The sequence below is a fragment of the Conger conger genome, chromosome 2 (assembly GCF_963514075.1).
Source record: "Conger conger chromosome 2, fConCon1.1, whole genome shotgun sequence".
Taxonomy (NCBI): Eukaryota; Metazoa; Chordata; class Actinopteri; order Anguilliformes; family Congridae; genus Conger; species Conger conger.
The window spans coordinates 31894362-31913237 of NC_083761.1; the positions used below are offsets into that span (position 1 = coordinate 31894362).

The 18876-nt window shown below is 40.1% G+C and overlaps 1 protein-coding gene across 1 annotated transcript in view; it reads right to left on the reverse strand.

Annotated features, from left to right (window-relative positions):
* Window positions 1-18342, reverse strand: part of ddx21 (DEAD (Asp-Glu-Ala-Asp) box helicase 21) — a 33533-nt gene extending 15191 nt beyond the window's left edge. The window contains exons 1-8 of the mRNA XM_061227326.1: window positions 18128-18342; window positions 10412-10654; window positions 9715-9790; window positions 9159-9337; window positions 7217-7334; window positions 3166-3351; window positions 2494-2639; window positions 619-768 (exon numbers count right to left, since the gene is read on the reverse strand). Of these exons, the coding sequence (XP_061083310.1) occupies window positions 619-768; window positions 2494-2639; window positions 3166-3351; window positions 7217-7334; window positions 9159-9337; window positions 9715-9790; window positions 10412-10654; window positions 18128-18214 (1185 nt within the window). The 5' untranslated portion in view covers window positions 18215-18342. The remainder of the gene's footprint in view (window positions 1-618; window positions 769-2493; window positions 2640-3165; window positions 3352-7216; window positions 7335-9158; window positions 9338-9714; window positions 9791-10411; window positions 10655-18127) is intronic.
* Between the last annotated feature and the right edge of the window lie 534 nt (window positions 18343-18876).

An 18876-nucleotide genomic window follows, 5' to 3' on the forward strand; every position in this document is an offset into this window, starting at 1 on the left:
ATAAATAGTTTAGACATTTCCAGAGAATTTGGCTTTATTAGAATTCATGCTACTCATGGCTTGTGAGAAGGGGTTAAACAGGCTACCATTTTATAGTTGAAATGGCATAGGCCTAAAGCTTTTTCGTTTTGGTTTCAACCGCTCAAAAAAGGATGATTGCATTCTCAGTTTCAATTCTGGCAGGGATTGTAGGTGACCACAGGATTAGAATACAAATCCAAAAATGCCATTTGATTTGATTTCTGTCATACTGGTACCACAAAAATATGAAAATGAAATTATTAATCGAATTATCATTTTTGTCATGGATAATGAGGTTACAACAAGAAACTGCCATTACAAATTATTTTAATCCTTTTTCATTTAAATTATGACAGGGATGTGTCAGAGGGTGAAATAAATTTAATCTAAATTTTTCAAATGGTCAGATGAAATGTGTATATTAAATTGAAAAGTAAAATGCAAAGTGGGATTAGAATTATAGCATGCATTTTGTGCACATCGAAAAACAAAATACGATTGCTGATTTGCATTTGAATCCTGATACAGATATGCTTCCATATTTTATGAGGATTCTAACACCATTACTGAAGTGCACAGTCAGGAGCAGATTGGTACCTGTTTTATGGAGGTATTCATTGACAGCTCGCTGGCCTCCTTCTTGGTCTCACAGAAAACTATGGAGCGGCCATGGCTGCCACTATACACCTGGATTACATCTCCAATGACCGCCGCCCTCTGAGACCAGTGACAGGCGATAGCCAGATGCTTTAGACCAGGGGAGAGAAATGGTCAATGAAAACAAACTGAATTTCCTTTTGCATTATGATGCATGATGATACACGTCATACGTCAAATATCACTTGTATATGTCAAGTGATACATATGGGTGTACGCATATTCTCCTGCTGAGTAAAGTTCAAATAATAATTTCACCATTTATTCACTGAGGTACCATTAATATGCAGCAGACCTTTAACCCTGTGCGTACCACACTGAGTAGCCTATGTAGTTTATTAAAAAAATCTATTTTGTAAATGTCGATAAGCCCGACCATTTCGATGTTTCTAAAAGGCATACTATGAAGGATTTCTTGCTTCCCTTCTGTGTTTACAACCAAACAACATTTCACATTCCCATTCTCAACCCCACCAACTCGATGACAAAGCTACCCACCTATAAAAAAAGATGTGTTATTCTGGCTAGCTGTCAGTAGATTTGTAACATTCGGAACTCGAGTGTGACGTCGAAAAACATCCCGGTATTCATTCATTCATTCATTCATTATCCTAACCCGCTTATCCTGAACAGGGTCGCAGGGGGGCTGGAGCCTATCCCAGCATACATTGGGCGAAAGGCAGGAATATACCCTGGACAGGTCGCCAGTCCATTGCAGGGCACACACACCATTCACTCACACACTCATACCTACGGGCAATTTAGACTCTCCAATCAGCCTAACCTGCATGTCTTTGGACTGTGGGAGGAAACCGGAGTACCCGGACGAAACCCACGCAGACACGGGGAGAACATGCAAACTCCGCACAGAGAGGCCCCGGCCGACAGGGATTCGAACCCAGGATCTCCTTGCTGTGAGGCATACCGGTATTTCATTTTGTTAAATTGGTCTATCAATTCAGTATACTTCGGGCCAAAAAAGAAAAACCCACAACCTCAATGGCAATGACATCAAATAACCAACTAAAGGCTAAATTGTAAACTTGAAAAATAGCCAAATCAGAAACAAATCCTTATTGTGACATTAGCAAAGCAATAAGGCTTTGTACTCTTGTCGATGACTGCAAATGGTAAGCAAAATCTGAAAAAAAGACTTAATCTTTCTTAAAATGAAAATTATTTGCCTCCTTTCGCTTATTTCCAACAGCGAAAAAGTATTGGTGTAGTACTTTCTTTGTAGGCTACTCTAGCAACAGCCCTTGCCTAATTTCGATAGAATTTTAAGTTCTTAGTTTGTGTTCCTCATTTGCAGTCATTTTCAATTAATTTCATACCGGTGGATTTCAGTCTGCTCTAGCCTGTCTGTAAGGAAGCATTGCAGATTTTTATAACATACACACACTCAGACATGCATCAACTAATATTCAATTTATTTTTATCAGACATTAATTCTTCCGCAACATCTTTTTCAGTCTTTTTTGGAGTCCCCTGCCCAGGAGAGGAAATAAGCAGAAATGTCCCAAACAGTTTTTAAAATAGCAAATACTAAACAAGCATGGTACTGGGCAGAAGAGAACACAGGCTGCCAATGTATCATAGTAATGACTGAGCATGTTTGTTTTATAATATTTTCAAGGCAAAAATCCTGCATAGTATGCCTTTAATTTCATGCACATTTTTGCTGTAAAATAACAGGAAGTGACAACAAAAATAAACTTTTTGAAATCTAATAAGCAAACAAAACGATGAACAATGCCATTATGACTGTTTCATACCAGCCACAAGCTGGTTTCCCTGTGAATCCCAGCCACATACCTCCACTGTGGTGGCAGTTTTTTTTGTCTTTTTGCCAATGAGGTCGATGTGCTCGAACTGTGGCCGCATGTACTTCTTGGCCACATCATACACCCAGGAGGGACAGGTAGCAGAAAAGAGCAGGGTCTGAGGATTGCAGTCTGAATCTGAAACAACATCCCGGCGTATCAGTCACCTAAACGGCACAAGGCCAATGAGACAATTCTGACCTCACAACTTCTAATATGGCATCGTTTTTGATCGCCTTCGGAGTCTGTTATTGGCATTTGTCAACATGAGGACCAGAGTTGTGCTACTGACAATCAAGGAGGCAATTATGATGGTGCAAAATAAGAAACAAACAGGCAGAGACATAGGCCAAACAATAGGCTTGCCAAAATCTCAAAAACTGTTTGGAACATCATTAAGAAAAAAGTATACTGGTAGGCAAAGGAAAACCTTTATCGTTATTTTTCAAGATAAGAGTGTCTGTATCTGTATCTCTAGGTAGGGTGGGGGGCCATTTGAGGGCCCCTGTCTCCTCAATGGTTGAACATTCTGGTTCATGAAACATTTTAACACTCTCATATAGCTTACCATGAATAAAACATTTGTTAAAAATCTAAGAGGTGTCGTAAGAAAGATTATTTCTGATCGAATGCCTCGTTTCCATGTTCAATATTTTGCATTTACCTTTTTTGTAGGAAGATGCTAGAATCTCTTCAACTTGTTCAGAAAAGCCCATGTCCAGCATCTGGTCGACTTCATCAAGGACCACATGCCTCACCAGGGACAGGTTCAGTTTGTTGTTCTGAAGATGATCTTTCACACGCCCTGGTGTGCCCACAAGGATATCGATGCCATTGCGGATGCTATCCACTGCAGGGAAAAATTCAGGTAAACGTATGTTGAATTGCAAAACAAATGTCATGAAAGGGCTAGTCCACCCTAAAATTAGAAGAAACATCTTTTAACCAAAATTTTCTGTAGTGACTTTTTGTAGGGTTAATTAGCACCGAGTTTTGGGGCATTTATTGGGATCGAAGCATATCTACTTCAGAATTCATCCTAGGCTGCTGCCTAATATTATTAAACCACTTGAAATGAATGTTTGAATATTTTTTGGCAAGCAGCACCTTTTAGTACACTGTTGAGGAATACAGCGTTAATAGAAACTGGAAAAGGTGAGTCTAGGCAGTGAAGCATGAGTGCAAAACAGGTTTTTGTCCATTGACTTCAAGGTAAAAACCCAAGCTGATTAAACAACCACAGAAAAAATACAAAAAAATGGAGTGATTAGGTTATGAGATTGACTGTTTGGGTCCAGAAGTATTGGGAAAATATTGAATTTTAATACCTCTTTTATAATAAAATGAAAAAATTGCCCTGTCTCCAATCTCGCCTATGAAGTCTGTAAGAACACAATAGAAAATATTGACATATTTGTTGAGTAATCAAACTGCTGCAGCTCAGCCAACAAGAAAAGGTTATAATGCAGTTATGCTAGCTTGGCAAAGTACAAAGCTAAGCTTAAGTAATTAATACATGTATAGCTTCTTTGTTTGCCTTGAACATGCGTCCACGGTGTGCATGCATGCCTGTATAACCACACACATGCAGGAGAACATACAAACTCCCCACATGACTGCGAGCATGCGCACCCAATGCAAAAACAAACACACACACACACACACACACACACACACACACACACACACACACACACACACACACACACACACACACACACACACACACACACACACACACACACACACACACACACACACACACACACACACACACACACACACACACAGTTTGTTGTACATCACTGAAGTGAATTGTGCTTTGCCCTCTTCGGTACTTTGTGTATAATAAACTTTGTATTATTTTCCAAGGTTGTTTGTATTAATATTACTCCTGTATTGAATGAAGTCGGCTTCTGCTAATTAAAAAAAACTCCCTTCACCTTCTTAGCTGAATCATTTATATTAATTCCATATCAACTGAATGTGTAGTATTGTGATGAACTATTAATGAGGAATTTTAATGATAATGTAATTATTAACTGACATTGCCAATTTAATTATAAAATATTTTATGAGACTGATATTTTAAATTAGGCCACCATCTGTATAAGGATGGTATAACCATATATCCCATGTTATTTGGCACCCCACGTGTGACAACATCAACATGAAGACGGATGCATGTTAATTATCAATCCTCGCAATTGGATAGAGGCATATCCCTTACACACCTCATCTGTGAAATACAGTGGTGGGGTGTTATGGCCTAGGTATGTATGGCTGCTGAAGATACTGGCTCACTTATCTTCATTGATGACATAACTGCTGATAGCTGTTAGTAGCAAATTAAATTCTGAAGTGCATACTGCTCAAGTTCAAGTGAATGCCTCAAGACGTATTGGCCGGAAGTTCATTCTACAGCAAGACAATGATCCCAAACATACTGCTAAAGCAAGAAAATAGTTCAATTTCAAGTGGCCAAATCAATCACCGTATTTGAACCCAATAGAGCATGCCTTTCGTATGCCGAAGATAACTTAAGGGGACGAGCCCCCAAAACAAGCATCAGCTAAAGATGGCTGCAATACAGGCCGGGTAGAGCATTACCAGAGAAGACACCCAGCAACGAGTGATGTTCAAGAATCGACTTCAAGCAGTCATTGCATGCAAAAGATATGCTAACAAAATACTAAACATGACTACTTTCATTTACATAACATTGGTTATAACCACTGCTACAATTTCTACATGGTGAAACGAAAATGTAAAAAAATGTTAAAATCTGACAATGCACTTTAACCACATTTTTTGTATTACAAATCTAAAATAATGGTCTTTGTACCAAACATTATGGAGGGAACAGTAGGTAATTGTGTGAAATAGAATGGATGGAGTGTGTAGCTAATAAAAAATCATTTGTGAACCATGTACAACTGCAAAAAATCTCATGTGTGGGTGAAACACTCAACTTTCCATCAGAACGATCTGAGCAAAAATTTACTTGGCAGGCTTACAGTGCTACCATTTAGCCAACAAGCTATAGGCAATGAACACAGTCGAGTTTGCCAACTCAGCTACGTAGTAATAAAGACGAAATTGTTTGTCAATTATAGTTAACTAGGTAAATGGCAAGCCTCAGCATTTTTATTAAACTTTATTCTTCCAGGCCTCAGATAAGAGATAGGAGACATTACATTACATTATTACATTACGTGGCATTTAGCAGACGCTCTTATCCAGAGCGACGTACAACAAAGTGCAAATTAAACACAAGAACAAGTGCAAAGTGGACCTGAGAGGACAGTACTTGTTCCAGACATGGTTTCATAGACTTTCAATTGTAAAAAAGGTATTCAAATTAAATATTTACCGAAAACATCTGGACCAAAACAATCCTACAGATAATTAAATTTATGGCCGAAACAAATTAGCCTACTTTTACATGATAGGGAGATGCCAAACTAGCGCTTTTCACCATTAGAGTAATGACTAAGCATATGCTGTTCACAAAAAGACACGCAGGCCAGTTGACGCTACCATACACATCAAGGGAATGTATCTTATAGAATGCATCATAGCAACCAACAGATAAAGCTTGGCAACCACGCTGTCGACTTGACGCTAACTTACACATGAGGGGAACGTAACTGGAAACTGGAAATATGATTTGTATGATTTGTAATTTGTTGCAACAAGGCCAACAAGGGGTAACAGTGAAGACAAAATACTGATAAAAGTTAGCAGCCAGAAGCGTGTCTTTTTGTTTGTTTCCTTCCCACTCCTCCCCCCTTTGGGGCAGTATACTGAAAACTGTATTTAAGTCATACTGTGTGTGTGTGCGAAAATTGAAGAGCTATCAGAAAGCTGGTAGGCCTTCCACTCTCTTGTTGTGTTTGATCAAATAAATAAGGGGGTTAACTAGCTATCTCCAATTACACCATCCCAAGTTTAAATACTAACAGCCAAAAAGGTAACGGCTATTTTTTAGCTGATAAGCTTGTTTCTATACACTGTTCAACTTTGTTGTTGTGAAGTATCCATCCATTATCTTAACCCGCTTATCCTGAACAGGGTCGCAGGGGGGCTGGGGCCTATCCCAGCATACATTGGGCGAAAGGCAGGACCCTGGACAGGTCGCCAGTCCATCGCAGGGCACACACACCATTCACTCACACACTCATACCTACAGGCAATTTAGACTCTCCAATCAGCCTAACCAGCATGTCTTTGGACTGTGGGAGGAAACCGGAGTACCCGGAGGAAACCCACCCAGAAACGGGGAGAACATGCAAACTCCGCACAGAGAGGCCCCGGCCGACGTGGATTCGAACCCAGGACGTCCTTGCTGTGAGGCGGCAGTGCTACCCACTGCACCATCCGTGCTGCCTACATTTATAACATAATATTTTCCCTTTGTCTAATATTGCATTTTGTCAAAAGATCTGAAACCATTCAGTGTGACAAATCACAGTAACAGAAAAAATCAGGAAAGGGTCAAATACTTCTTCATGGTATTGCACACACACTTGGGCTTCTGAACCCCAACCCAGCACTGTTGATTCTTCACATTTTGAAGTACTACCATCAAGACCCTGAAACAATTGGTCAAGTCCACATTTCATAGAAGGCTGGCATTTACTGATGTTTGACCACATCAGTGTGGCAGGCTTATATCATGGAAACCCTGCTCTGTGAACATAAGAGGAACTCACGTTGGGGGACGTAGGAGCTGCCACCATAGAAACAGGTCACAGATAGCTTTTTTGTGATATCTTTAAAATCCTTGGACACTTGAAGAGCCAGTTCTCTGGTTGGTGCAAGGACCAGGACCTGGATAAAAAAAGAGCTTGTTAAAAATTACTTCAGGATAAACATTCATGAGGTGTCACAAAACATTTTTTTTAAAGTAAGTAAGGTCCTAACTAAGGTTGGGCAGTAAACAATTTGCTACCATAAAAACTTCCCCAAATTTCAGCATGGTATTTGGCATTACCTGCCAATTTAAAAATAAAGTTGGATTTATGCTATTCAAAATGCTGAATTTATGTGGTCGTTGCTATATAGTCTCCTACGACACAGTGGGCGCACTTCAACTGCAATCCTTTTCACACCACAAAATATTATTGGGATAAATGTCCCATGTGACACTAACAATTTCTTTTGTGAAAAACATCAGAAATGAAATAGCAAATGTTACACATTTACAACACCAGAATATTGAGGCTTACAGCAGTAACAACATTTATCAACAAATATAAAACTTTATACAGCAGGAACCCTAACATACCTTAAATGGGAGAAAGGCCTATTTATACATTTTAACAAAAAAAATTATTCTCATAATGGTTTCCTTGACTGTTATTGTGGCACAATATTGACAAACACCAAGAACAGACTCCACGGCCATCAAAAGTCTAGAATCAACAGACTGGAAACTTTCTTATACCTTTACGAAGAAAGTGGCTGAAAACATTTGACTAATCAGAAACTAATTCCATTTGGTCCCCTGAAACAGGCAGACTATTTATAAAAGGGATGCAATTCGTACATGAATCACCCAATATGGATGCAAATACCCTCAAATTAAAGGTGACAGTCTGCTCTTTGACCTCATATTAATTGTTTAATTTCAACTCCAATGTGCTGCAGTAAAGAGTCAAAAAGGGCAGACATTATATCCATCCACCCATTATCTTAACCCGCTTATCCTGAACAGGGTCGCAGGGGGGCTGGAGCCTATCCCAGCATACATTGGGCGAAAGGCAGGAATACACCCAGGACAGGTCGCCAGTCCATCGCAGGGCACACACACCATTCACTCACACACTCATACCTACGGGCAATTTAGGAAACCCACACAGACACAGGGAGAACATGCAAACTCCGCACAGAGAGGCCCCGGCCAACGGGGATTCGAACCCAGGACCTCCTTGCTGTGAGGTGGCAGTGCTAACCACTGCACCATCCGTGCCACCGGCAGACATTATATGACTGCCCAAATATGTATGGACTGCACTGTATGCACAACAGAAATGTTATGATGGTAAGGAAACAGACAGTATCTTTATTCCTCTTTATACCTCGGCATAGGGTAGTACTGTCGTACTACCCAACCCAAGTCCTAACTGAAGAGAACAATGGAAAAAACACATAATAATCAATCCATAACAATAACATTTCTGAAATCATTTAGTGAAATTATAACTATGAACTCCTGCATGCATGGGCATGTATGAAGTAGCTGGTTGCAGGGATGGTGAGCACGTAAAATGGAATACCTCAAAACTGGGTATATTGCATATTCCTGTTAAAATAATTAATGTAAAGATGAGATGTGACATCATAATTCTATAAAGATGTATGAGAAATGCAATACTTCAGGTAAACCAATTCTGAGAGGAATATTAGGGAGCATGAAATTTTTTTATGCATCGAAAACTACGAAATATCACTTAAACCAAATATTAATCATTACTGAATCAAAAATTCAAGCAATTCTTTTTTTTACCCAAGCTCATTAAGACATCTCTTTACAAAAAATTCCTTTGCTGGGAGTCAGGCCCAGGGAGAGGTCCAATTCCTTGGACCTGACTCTTTGTAAAATTTGGCATCTAACAAGCATGGTGCCCCCAAATAGTATTGGGAAGCGCTCACCTTTGGAGCTCGGCCTCTCCTCCTCTCCTCAGTTTCTGCCAGTAGCTTTTCAACAAGGGGAATGGCAAAAGAGAAGGTCTTCCCTGTGCCCGTTCTGGCCTGTGCCACCACGTCTTTTCCATCGTAAACAGAGTTGAAGGTTTTGACTTGGATATCAAATAGGTACGACACACCTCGTCCTATTGGGAGAGGAAAAATAAGTCAAGGAAAAGTGCATTCAACGGAGGAGAACAATGGGGATTGACAAACATCATTTTGACAAACATCATAAATGGTTGGCATTTATATAGCACCTTTTTCCAAAGCGTTGTATAATTGATGCTTATCATTCACCCATTCATACACACACACACACACCAATGGTGAATGCCTGCCATGCAAGGCACCAAGCAGCTTGTCAGGAGCATTTGGGGGTTGCATGTCTTGCTCATGGACACTTAGACACACCAAGGGCGTGATCAAACCGGCAAGTCTCCGACTGCCAGACAACTGCTCTTACAGCCTGAGCCAATGTCGCCCCCAAATTACAAAATACCTGCGTAAAAGCTAGACATACCTTGAAGGTTTTTTATCATTTCTTTTGAGATTCTGAAGTTGGAGAATGCACCTTCTTTCTTTTCCGGAGTCTCTTCCTGCATGTAAAAGTAAACAAAAAAACAGTTCTGAAAAATTGATTTGTTTGATAATTTTGACACAAATAATAAATTATATAGCAAAGCAGCAGTATGTTGCTGCTACATCCTAGTAAAGGGCAAACTGCCTCCGTGTGACATCACAACTACCTTCCACAGATCAACAGAGCGGCTACGTCGACCCGATGTCGCTTTTCTCATGGTGCTGTCAGTAAAGCTTTGGATGCATTAATGTCATTGTACAGAGGAAAAAGAAGTAATGTTAAAAACACTACTCCACTATTAGAGGGGGCCTCCTCAATGGAAGGGGATAGATTGGCCCCTGCAGAGTGCCCATTGGTCTCAGCTTCTTGCTGGTCAGTTATAGTCAACTTTGCATTCAAGACACCTTGAAGGTTCTTCTGCAAACACTCACAGAAAACTTAAAGTTACTACAACTGTGAAAATCTCTCAAAAGTACCAATGCACTTATTTTCCTATAGTAATGAAGTGCAAACAGAGAAGACAAGTCAAAAACTGAGAAGTTCTGAGGAATAGAACCTGATTGTGTAGAATTACAATGGCAAAATGTCTTTTTGAAGAAACAAAGTCAAATCAGGCATTTCTCAAAACCCAAATTACCTTGATTGAATTATCATGTTCAGAGCCACTGGAGGACTCTTCACTGGAATGAGATGGAGTTTTCATTACTGGCGTTCCATTATCCAAGTTGCTGTTGACATCATTGGACTTCTTCTTTGAGCTTCCTTTAGTAGTGTCATCTTTCTTTTTCTTCTTGGGAACAGGTGGATCACACTCAACCTCCACTTTAACTTCTTTCTTTTTATTCAGCTTTCCTTTCTTGGTCTTTTCTTTTTTACATTTCTGTTGATCATGAGCCAGGAGAGTTAGGATTTCAGAGTGTTTGGGAAGGTGTGTATTCATCCCCATTTTACAAATGGATATAGCCTAGCCTAGCCTAGCTTCAATGTTATGTCGGCCATGTTAATAATAGCCATATTGTTGAACTGACGCAAGTAGCTGTGAAGATATTATATTAATCATCAGTAGACAGAAGTCAACAAGCAAATGGTAAACATGTTGTCCCCCACACCCATGCACTCTCACCACCTCTGATTTCATTGGGTGGGGGGGACAATTGCCTGAGTAGCTGTGAAGGATAAACAGAAGACTTACTTGACAAAGTGAATTAAAACTGAACACCGAGGATTTTGTTTTGCGTGGTTTTTCTTTTGTTTCTTTATTTTCTACACATAATTAAATTATACTACACGTGAAATGAGGAGTGCACGCTGCCATAGAAGGCAGGACAATTGGGCTGGCCCTGGCAAGAATAAGGGGGCCGTCTTCCAACAGAGGTGAGTCACCGGTGGAAATGGTGGATGTGCCCTTTTGGTTTTTTCCTTTTTCCATGACTACATGAAATTAATCAGCAAGAGGCCAGACTTGCTCTAAAGCAGTGGTTCTTAACCTTATTGGAGGTACTGAACCCTGCAAGCTTCATCAGTGCATTCACCGAACCCTTCGTAATTGGAAAAATAAAATATGATTTCATCAAAACATAGGTATATATTTTATGACCCCTGCCAAACCCCTGAGATTGTTTCAACGAACCCCTGGGGTTCGATCGAACCCAGGTTAAGAACCACTGCTCTAAAGGAATTAGAGGAGATGGCTTGTTCGTTGACAAGAAGCAGGCTTACAACAGCTGAGCTCATTTCTGCTGGCTGAGTGCGATTTCACCAGGTGGTTTATACAGACTACGTACATGACATCCTCATGAATTAACATTAAACCTAGTTTTTTTGCAGGTTTTCCAGCAACAAGCCCGTCTATTTTTCACCAGGATTGTCTACATTCTGAGAAAGAGAGACAGAAATTGCACCCCTTATTAACCCATGTTTAAAACTTTATCGGAGTTGTATAAATAGAAACAAAACATAACCATGTTTCCCTCTGGTGAGTATTTAGGTACTGTTGGTTACTTCCGGAAACAGACTTTTCAGATCTTTCATGATAGATAATGAATACTTCTCATGATGAAAAAGGGCACAGCTGCCCCCCTACTGTCAAAACCTGCAAGCAAGTCAGACTGCTGTGGATTAGTGCGCCAACATATATCACCTGGTGATAGTTGTGCGAACAACAAGTAATTACTGGGGAAAAAACTAAAAATCCCGCTGCCTGGCAGATCTCCCGAGGCGGGAGAAGCGGGGGGCGGCCTGTAGCGTAGTGGTTAAGGTACATGACTGGGACCCGCAACGTCAGAGGCCCTTAACCCTGCATTGCTCCAGGGGAGGATTGTCTCCTGCTTAAGTCAACGTCAACTGTACGTTGCATCTGCCAAATGCCATTAATGTAATGGAATGTAATGTAAAATGAAACAGTGGTTTTGTATCTCAAACCCATATGTATTCAGTGTGTTGTAAAAACAAAGGAATTGGCCTTGGTGTTCCAATATATTTGAAAGCAACTGTAAGTAGGCAAGATCTTACACAAGAATATAATGGATTATGGAAAATGAGCTGAGTTTAAAGTCCAAACCAGAGGCTTAGCAACTTGCCACAAGGTATTTTACAACAAAATCAGCTAATAAATGTGGTACCATTACATGTGTATCATAATTGGTGATATCCCATCAGGATTTGGGCGTAAAATCATTACACTACAAAGAGTGGGTAATTAACCAACAATCAAAACGTTATCTCCTCTCGGTTACAAACTTCCACTTGGCATCGTAGCTGGCTAAATCACTACAGAAATATCATACCCATATCCTCTACTTGATTACAGTTGACTTAATTGATCTAGGTGTTTCACTATTTAGTTATCAATTACATTGCAGCTTATATTTGCGGTGTCACCGATTTATGTTATTAATGCATAAAACAGAGTATTAGTAGGAATTTAAGTAATAACTAGGCGATGTGCAACCCAGTCCTACAGAGGACAAGAGGGTTTCTCCAGCAGTGAAGTTTCCCCCTTAGATCTTTGTCTTCTTCTGTTACAGGTCAACCATCCAACCTTCATTTGAAAACGGATATTGACTGGGCACCACCATACTAATTATTAATGAATGCCATCTCATGTAGGCCTAGTTTGACCCCTGTGTTTCACCACTAAAATGAACCAGTTGCAAAATATGCTTTGATCATTGTTTTATAAAATATAATTTAGGCATATTTTTGATGTGACATCCACTACTGTTCAAAAGATTGGGGTCACCTTGTCTTTTTCTGCTTTTTCTGATTTAATATTTTATTTTCTTGGTTTGTAATCAAACAATTAATACATGGTCAAAGTGCAGACTGAGCTTTTTTTGGGGTATTTTTCGTTTCACCATGTAGTAATTACAGCACTTTTTACATGTAGTCCCCCATTTCAAAGTTTGAGACAAATTGACAATAAAATAGTCATGTTCTGCATTTGGTGGCATATCTTTCGCATTCCATCACTTCCTGATGTCTGTGACCTATCAACATCATCAGAGTCTGGATATCTTATTTTCAGGTCGTCCAACAAGCAATACTGCAACTCTTTGCATTTGAATGGGTCTCAAGGGGAATTTGGGGGTGGGACTAGATTCAGCAGTAAATTATGCCGATACAGGTTGTAACACGTGTTGGATGAATGGCTTTAAGTAATCAAGGGCTGAAGGTATCAAATGAGCCTGAAACCATCATGCTGCAGCCAGATATGGCGTAAATACGACAAGAACTGTTTCTCCTGACAAATTTTCCTCTGGAACTCAATGGAAAAAATATTCAGGAGAAACATTTATTGTAGTATCGTCAGCATACCTGACAGCAGCTCTGTGATTTTGGCTCATTTGATACCTTGGGCGACAGGGAATTAAAAGCTGCAGTATTGTAGTGCGAGTCTGTAGCTGTGGTCCACATAGGCTATGGCTTATTGTTTTTCCATAGCTGGCGTTTCAGAGGACTCTGTTTATTCGTTGACACGCAAATTCAAACTACTGGCAAACAGAACGTAGCTTTCCAATATGCGGTATCTACATAAAAATAAATAAAGCAATACATCATTGGACAAATTTTGCACGCAACATTACTAAGTAGGAAAGTTGAAAAATAAAGGCTATAATTATGTGTAAACACTGTTCATAATTTTATTAAACCCATCAACTTTAATCAACTGTGTTCCGAACAGCAAATTAGTGTAACTTTCAAGGTGAATAAATAAGGAATTACTTCTAGATCAGCTTTGGTTTTTGTGCGTGTATAGAGTAAAATGTGTGTGACAGAGTGGTGGGGAAGCTGTTGCCAACAACAGACTACAAACCGGACAGCCTTATATAGCTCAGCCAAAAGTGTTCCTTGCTGGAGTGTCTCGGTGGCACAGCCTGGAGAGCACCATCCACAAGCTCATTGTGAGCCACGATGTTGGCTGCATTCCAATATTTGTTGCATGTCGTCCCCTCTCTCACTCCCTTTCTTGCGGTCTCTCTACACTGTTCTGTCCAATGAAACTGAAAAAGCACTAATTTCATATACAGTGGGAGCAATAATTATTTGATCCCTTGCTGATTTTGTAGGTTTGCCCACTCACAAAGAATGGAACTGTGTAGAATTTTTATCATAGGTACATTTTAACATTGAGAGACAGAATATCACAAAATAATCCACAATAACATCATCATATAAATTTTATAAATTTATTATCATATTTTTGCATGAAATAAGTATTTGATCCCCTACCAATCAGCAATAATTCTGTCTCCCACAGACCAGTTAGTTTTCCATTAAGAAGCACTCCTAATCTCAACTCATCACCCAAAACACCCGTGTCAACTCGTTACATCGTTATGTAGCTGTATAAAAGACACCTGTCCACACAATCAATCAGATTCCAACGTTTCAACCATGGCCAAGACAAAGGAGCTGTCTAAGGACATGAGGGACAAAATTGTAGACCTGCACAAGGCTGGGATGGGCTACAAGAAAATAAGCAAGCAGCTTGGTGAGGAGTTAACAACTGTTGGAGCAATTATTAGAAAATGGAAGAAACGCAAAGTCACAGCCAATCTCCCTTGGTCTGGGGCTCCACGCAAGATCTCGCCTCGTGGGATATCAATGATCATGAGAAAGGTCAGGGATCAGCCCAGTACTACACAGGAGGAGCTTGTTAATGACCACAGTTGGGACTACAGTCACGAAGAGAACCATCAGTAACACACTACACCGTGAAGGATTAAAATCCTGCTGCGCGCGCAAGGTTCCTCTGCTGGAACACATGTACAGGCCCATCTGAAGTTTGCCAAAGAACACCTGGATGATCCAGAGGAGGCTTGGGAGAAGGTGATGTGGTCAGATGAGACCAAAAGAGAGCTATTTGGCATCAACTCGACTCGCCGTGTTTGGAGGAAGAGAAATGCTCAGTACAACCCCAAGAACGCCATCCCCACTGTGAAGCATGGAGGTGGAAACCTTATGCTTTGGGGGTGTTTTTCAGCTAAGGGGACAGGACGACTTCACCGTATCGAGGGGAGGATGAATGGGGCCATGTACCAGGAAATGTTGGGCGACAACCTCCTTCCCTCAGTGAGAGCACTGAAAATGGGTCGTGGATGGGTCTTCCAACATGACAATGACCCAAAACATACGGCCAAGGCAACAAAGGAGTGGCTCAAAAAGAAGCATATTAAGGTCCCGAGTGGCCTAGCCAGTCTCCAGACCTAAATCCCATCAAAAATCTGTGGACAGTGCTTCAGCTGCTGTTCAGATCATTGTGAATTAGTGTTCGGAACATTGAGAGCTACTGTCTTCTGAACACGGGGAAGTTGTGTTATGTCGCTTTTTCTCTGTAATTATTGGTACAATTCACGTGAACCCATGTGTTTTAGTGTCTGGCATAACCAATAAGCAACCATAATGAACCATAACGCCCAATGAAACTCCTTGGGAGAAAACCTACCATTGAATGGATGTTAACTTCTAGTGGAAGCAGTCGCTTCCCTGTGCTCTGTTCGGACAACTGTGGGTCTACGTTACTGAAATCAGGCCAGAGGTTTACCTATATTTTCAAGGTTTGTGTAGTTTAACTATTTCTAAAATAAAGCAGAATTGTAGGCATAAAAGAAACATTCTTGGACCAGTAGCATCTGTTGAAGTTTGATGAAAATGCTCTTATTGAAAACCAGGAATGTCTAGAATAATGATGAAGTGTGATTTAAATGCTTTTATTAAAACTGTGAAATGGTTAGAATTGAGAATAAGTGAATAAAGTCAGCATGAGTAATTAGAACTGTGAGTCTGTTCAAACACATTGAGCTGCAAAGTACAGTGCAGAGAACACTTAATCAGGTGTTTAAAAAGCCATGGCATAGGATACGACCTGTTTTGACTAAGTGATGCCGGTCAAGCAATTTGTGTCTTTGCAGAGAAATGTTTTGAGTTAGTGATCACCAGCCAATTTGCCCGCGTCAATATAGAGGCGAAAGGTTAAGACAGCCCAGCTTTCATAGAGTGACAGAAAATATTAAGGCGGGTTAAGAGAGACAATGTAATGTTATATGACAAAGGATTGGTTAGCTATAATGTATAAAGACTAGGATACTTCCTACTGTTACTTTGGAATTCTCTGGTCTCTGGAAGCTTCTTGCACGGAGCACACAGATCCCCCAGATTAATCTGTTTTATTTTAAACTAAAGATTTGTAATGAGCAACTATTGACTGAATATTTCTTCAACATCATTGCCGCCAATAGAACTTCACCCACGTAAAAGGGATGAGGAGGAAAAGCGACAAAAAATATTTCCTCAACACATCATTATCCATCAGATATTGAAAGTGAAAATTCACTGCCTTAAATGGGCCACATTAATCGGGTCACCACAACGATTGGCTTGCTGCATACATATATAATCAGATGCATTGGCAAAGTTTACCGTTACATAACAATAAGACAAATTGTATACAAACCTGTACTGGCATTAAAGGTACAATAGGTAGCCTAATTTCTGACTCCTAACGGTAAAGAGAATAATTTCAACAACAGACAACCTCAAATCACAACACTATTTATAAATCGTGATTATACAGTTCAGTGTTCTCATCCACTGTTTTGGAAAGCTGACTAACAAACGCAACAGAGTCTGCAGTCTTTTTGTAGTGTTTTAGTAAGAAATTGTACGCCGAACAGGTGACAGATCTTGACTTTGGTGTGCTACACAACACTATTTATAGTTTTCACTTTAGCTAACTATATTGTGAGCAAGCAAGTTATTTGGCTGCGTAACTAGCCGGTTATATTACTATGATATGATAGTCTACCACAAACGATGGAACCGCCACTTAAGAGTTTGAGAGAAATAAAGGTTTATGGATGATTGAAAATGTGAAGAGAAAAGGAACGTGTAGCTGCCCAAATTGCACTCAAGACAAGCGATCACTGAAACTGTATAAAATTGCATATCGGGTTAGAAAACAATAACAGTTCACTATAACAAGCAAATTAGCGATTACTAGTTCGTTTCCCGAATGTACTAATATCCACCTGAAGCACAATACTTGCGCAATCCCTACTATGTTCGGGATTTTTGATACATTTGACGGCCCGACAAAAAAACACAGGCAGATGGTGATTCAACATGTGATAGGATAGGAAGGGATTTACAGTGGTCTTGTAACAATTTTGGCCCTTTAACGGTCAAGAGAGGAATTTCAGCAACAAACACACTCAAACCACAACACTGTCTATTCCTTCCCCTTCTCTGTGAATGTGCGGACTTCACTATCTAACATAAACACAAACATGTTTAGGCTATAACACAATCGTGACAACATTAACGTAACAATTAGCGTTCGAGTAGGTATTATCGGACAGGTTCCTTTTACAACAGCGAAACGTAAACATCAGCCGTATCTAAAAACGGGCGAAATATTGGAAACATTCTGTACCGAGTTAAGTAGAAATTTTTTTCTATGTGCTTGCAGAGACTAACGTCAAGTAACTTAAATCGAAATGTGCTTTGTTTCTGAATAAACACGCAGAAAATGTTTAGCTATCTAGATTTACAACTGGCATTCACGCCAGCCACGTGGAAATTGCTTGCTAATTCAACAACTAGTTAAAGTTAGTCTAGTTAATGCCATCAATTCCGACATGCTGCAAAAGCGAATTGAAACGAAGCAGTTAAGTTAATCAAATCGAAACGTCTTTGTCGTTTTGATGTAGCCCCATCTGTTACTGCAAACATCATGTACATGTTCCTATGTAGCTTATTTCCTCCGCAACACGTGCTTACCGTCCATGTTGTAATCTGAATTGAGTATGTCCGCCTGCGCCACAACATTTCATTTAAAGTTATCTGAATTTACCTTCATTGATTTTTTCTCCGCCAAACTGGTCCCCATGTTGTTTTCCATTTCGATATATTCACTAGTCATTGTGATCTTTACTGGCATTTTCACTTCGATTACTTTCCCCACAAACGGAACGATGTTAAAATCCGCCTGGAACACAGACGAGGTTAGAAAAGGAAAGAAACATGTCACGTCACTAGCGAAGTCGTGAATTACGGATAGTAAGAGGAACCAAAAGGTCCGATGGCATTTGCTGTGTCTCAAATTCAACATTCATAGGCTGCGGATGCGTCACATTATTTTTCACTGCAACCACTACCACTCCTCCACGACAGCAGAAGTCGGGGGTTGGTAGGTGCATGCGTGTGGCGATCGGAAAGTGAGGACGTGGTGAAGAACAAGCGGTTTTCAAATAAACGTATAACAAACTGAATTCATATGTCATTTGTGACGGTTTAGCATAAGATGGTTTCTGACTGGATCGGAATGGAAGGTAGTAGTGGAGGCAAGTCAGATGAATGGAAGAACGGAGTAGAGTTTCTAGTTGGAAGTTAGGTCTCCAGGCAGTGGGAGCAGCAAACAGGGTTTAAAGGAATACAGTCAGGAGGATAAGGCTTCTCGTGCCATTCATATTAATAGGCCTACTTTGCTCTGTCTATGGAGTTGAAAAAAAGCCAGAGATATTGAAATGGCTAAAGTTCTTTGAGATGGAAGTTCAAACGCTCAGTCCTTCTTCAGAGTGTAAAAGTAGGTTGCATTAGTTT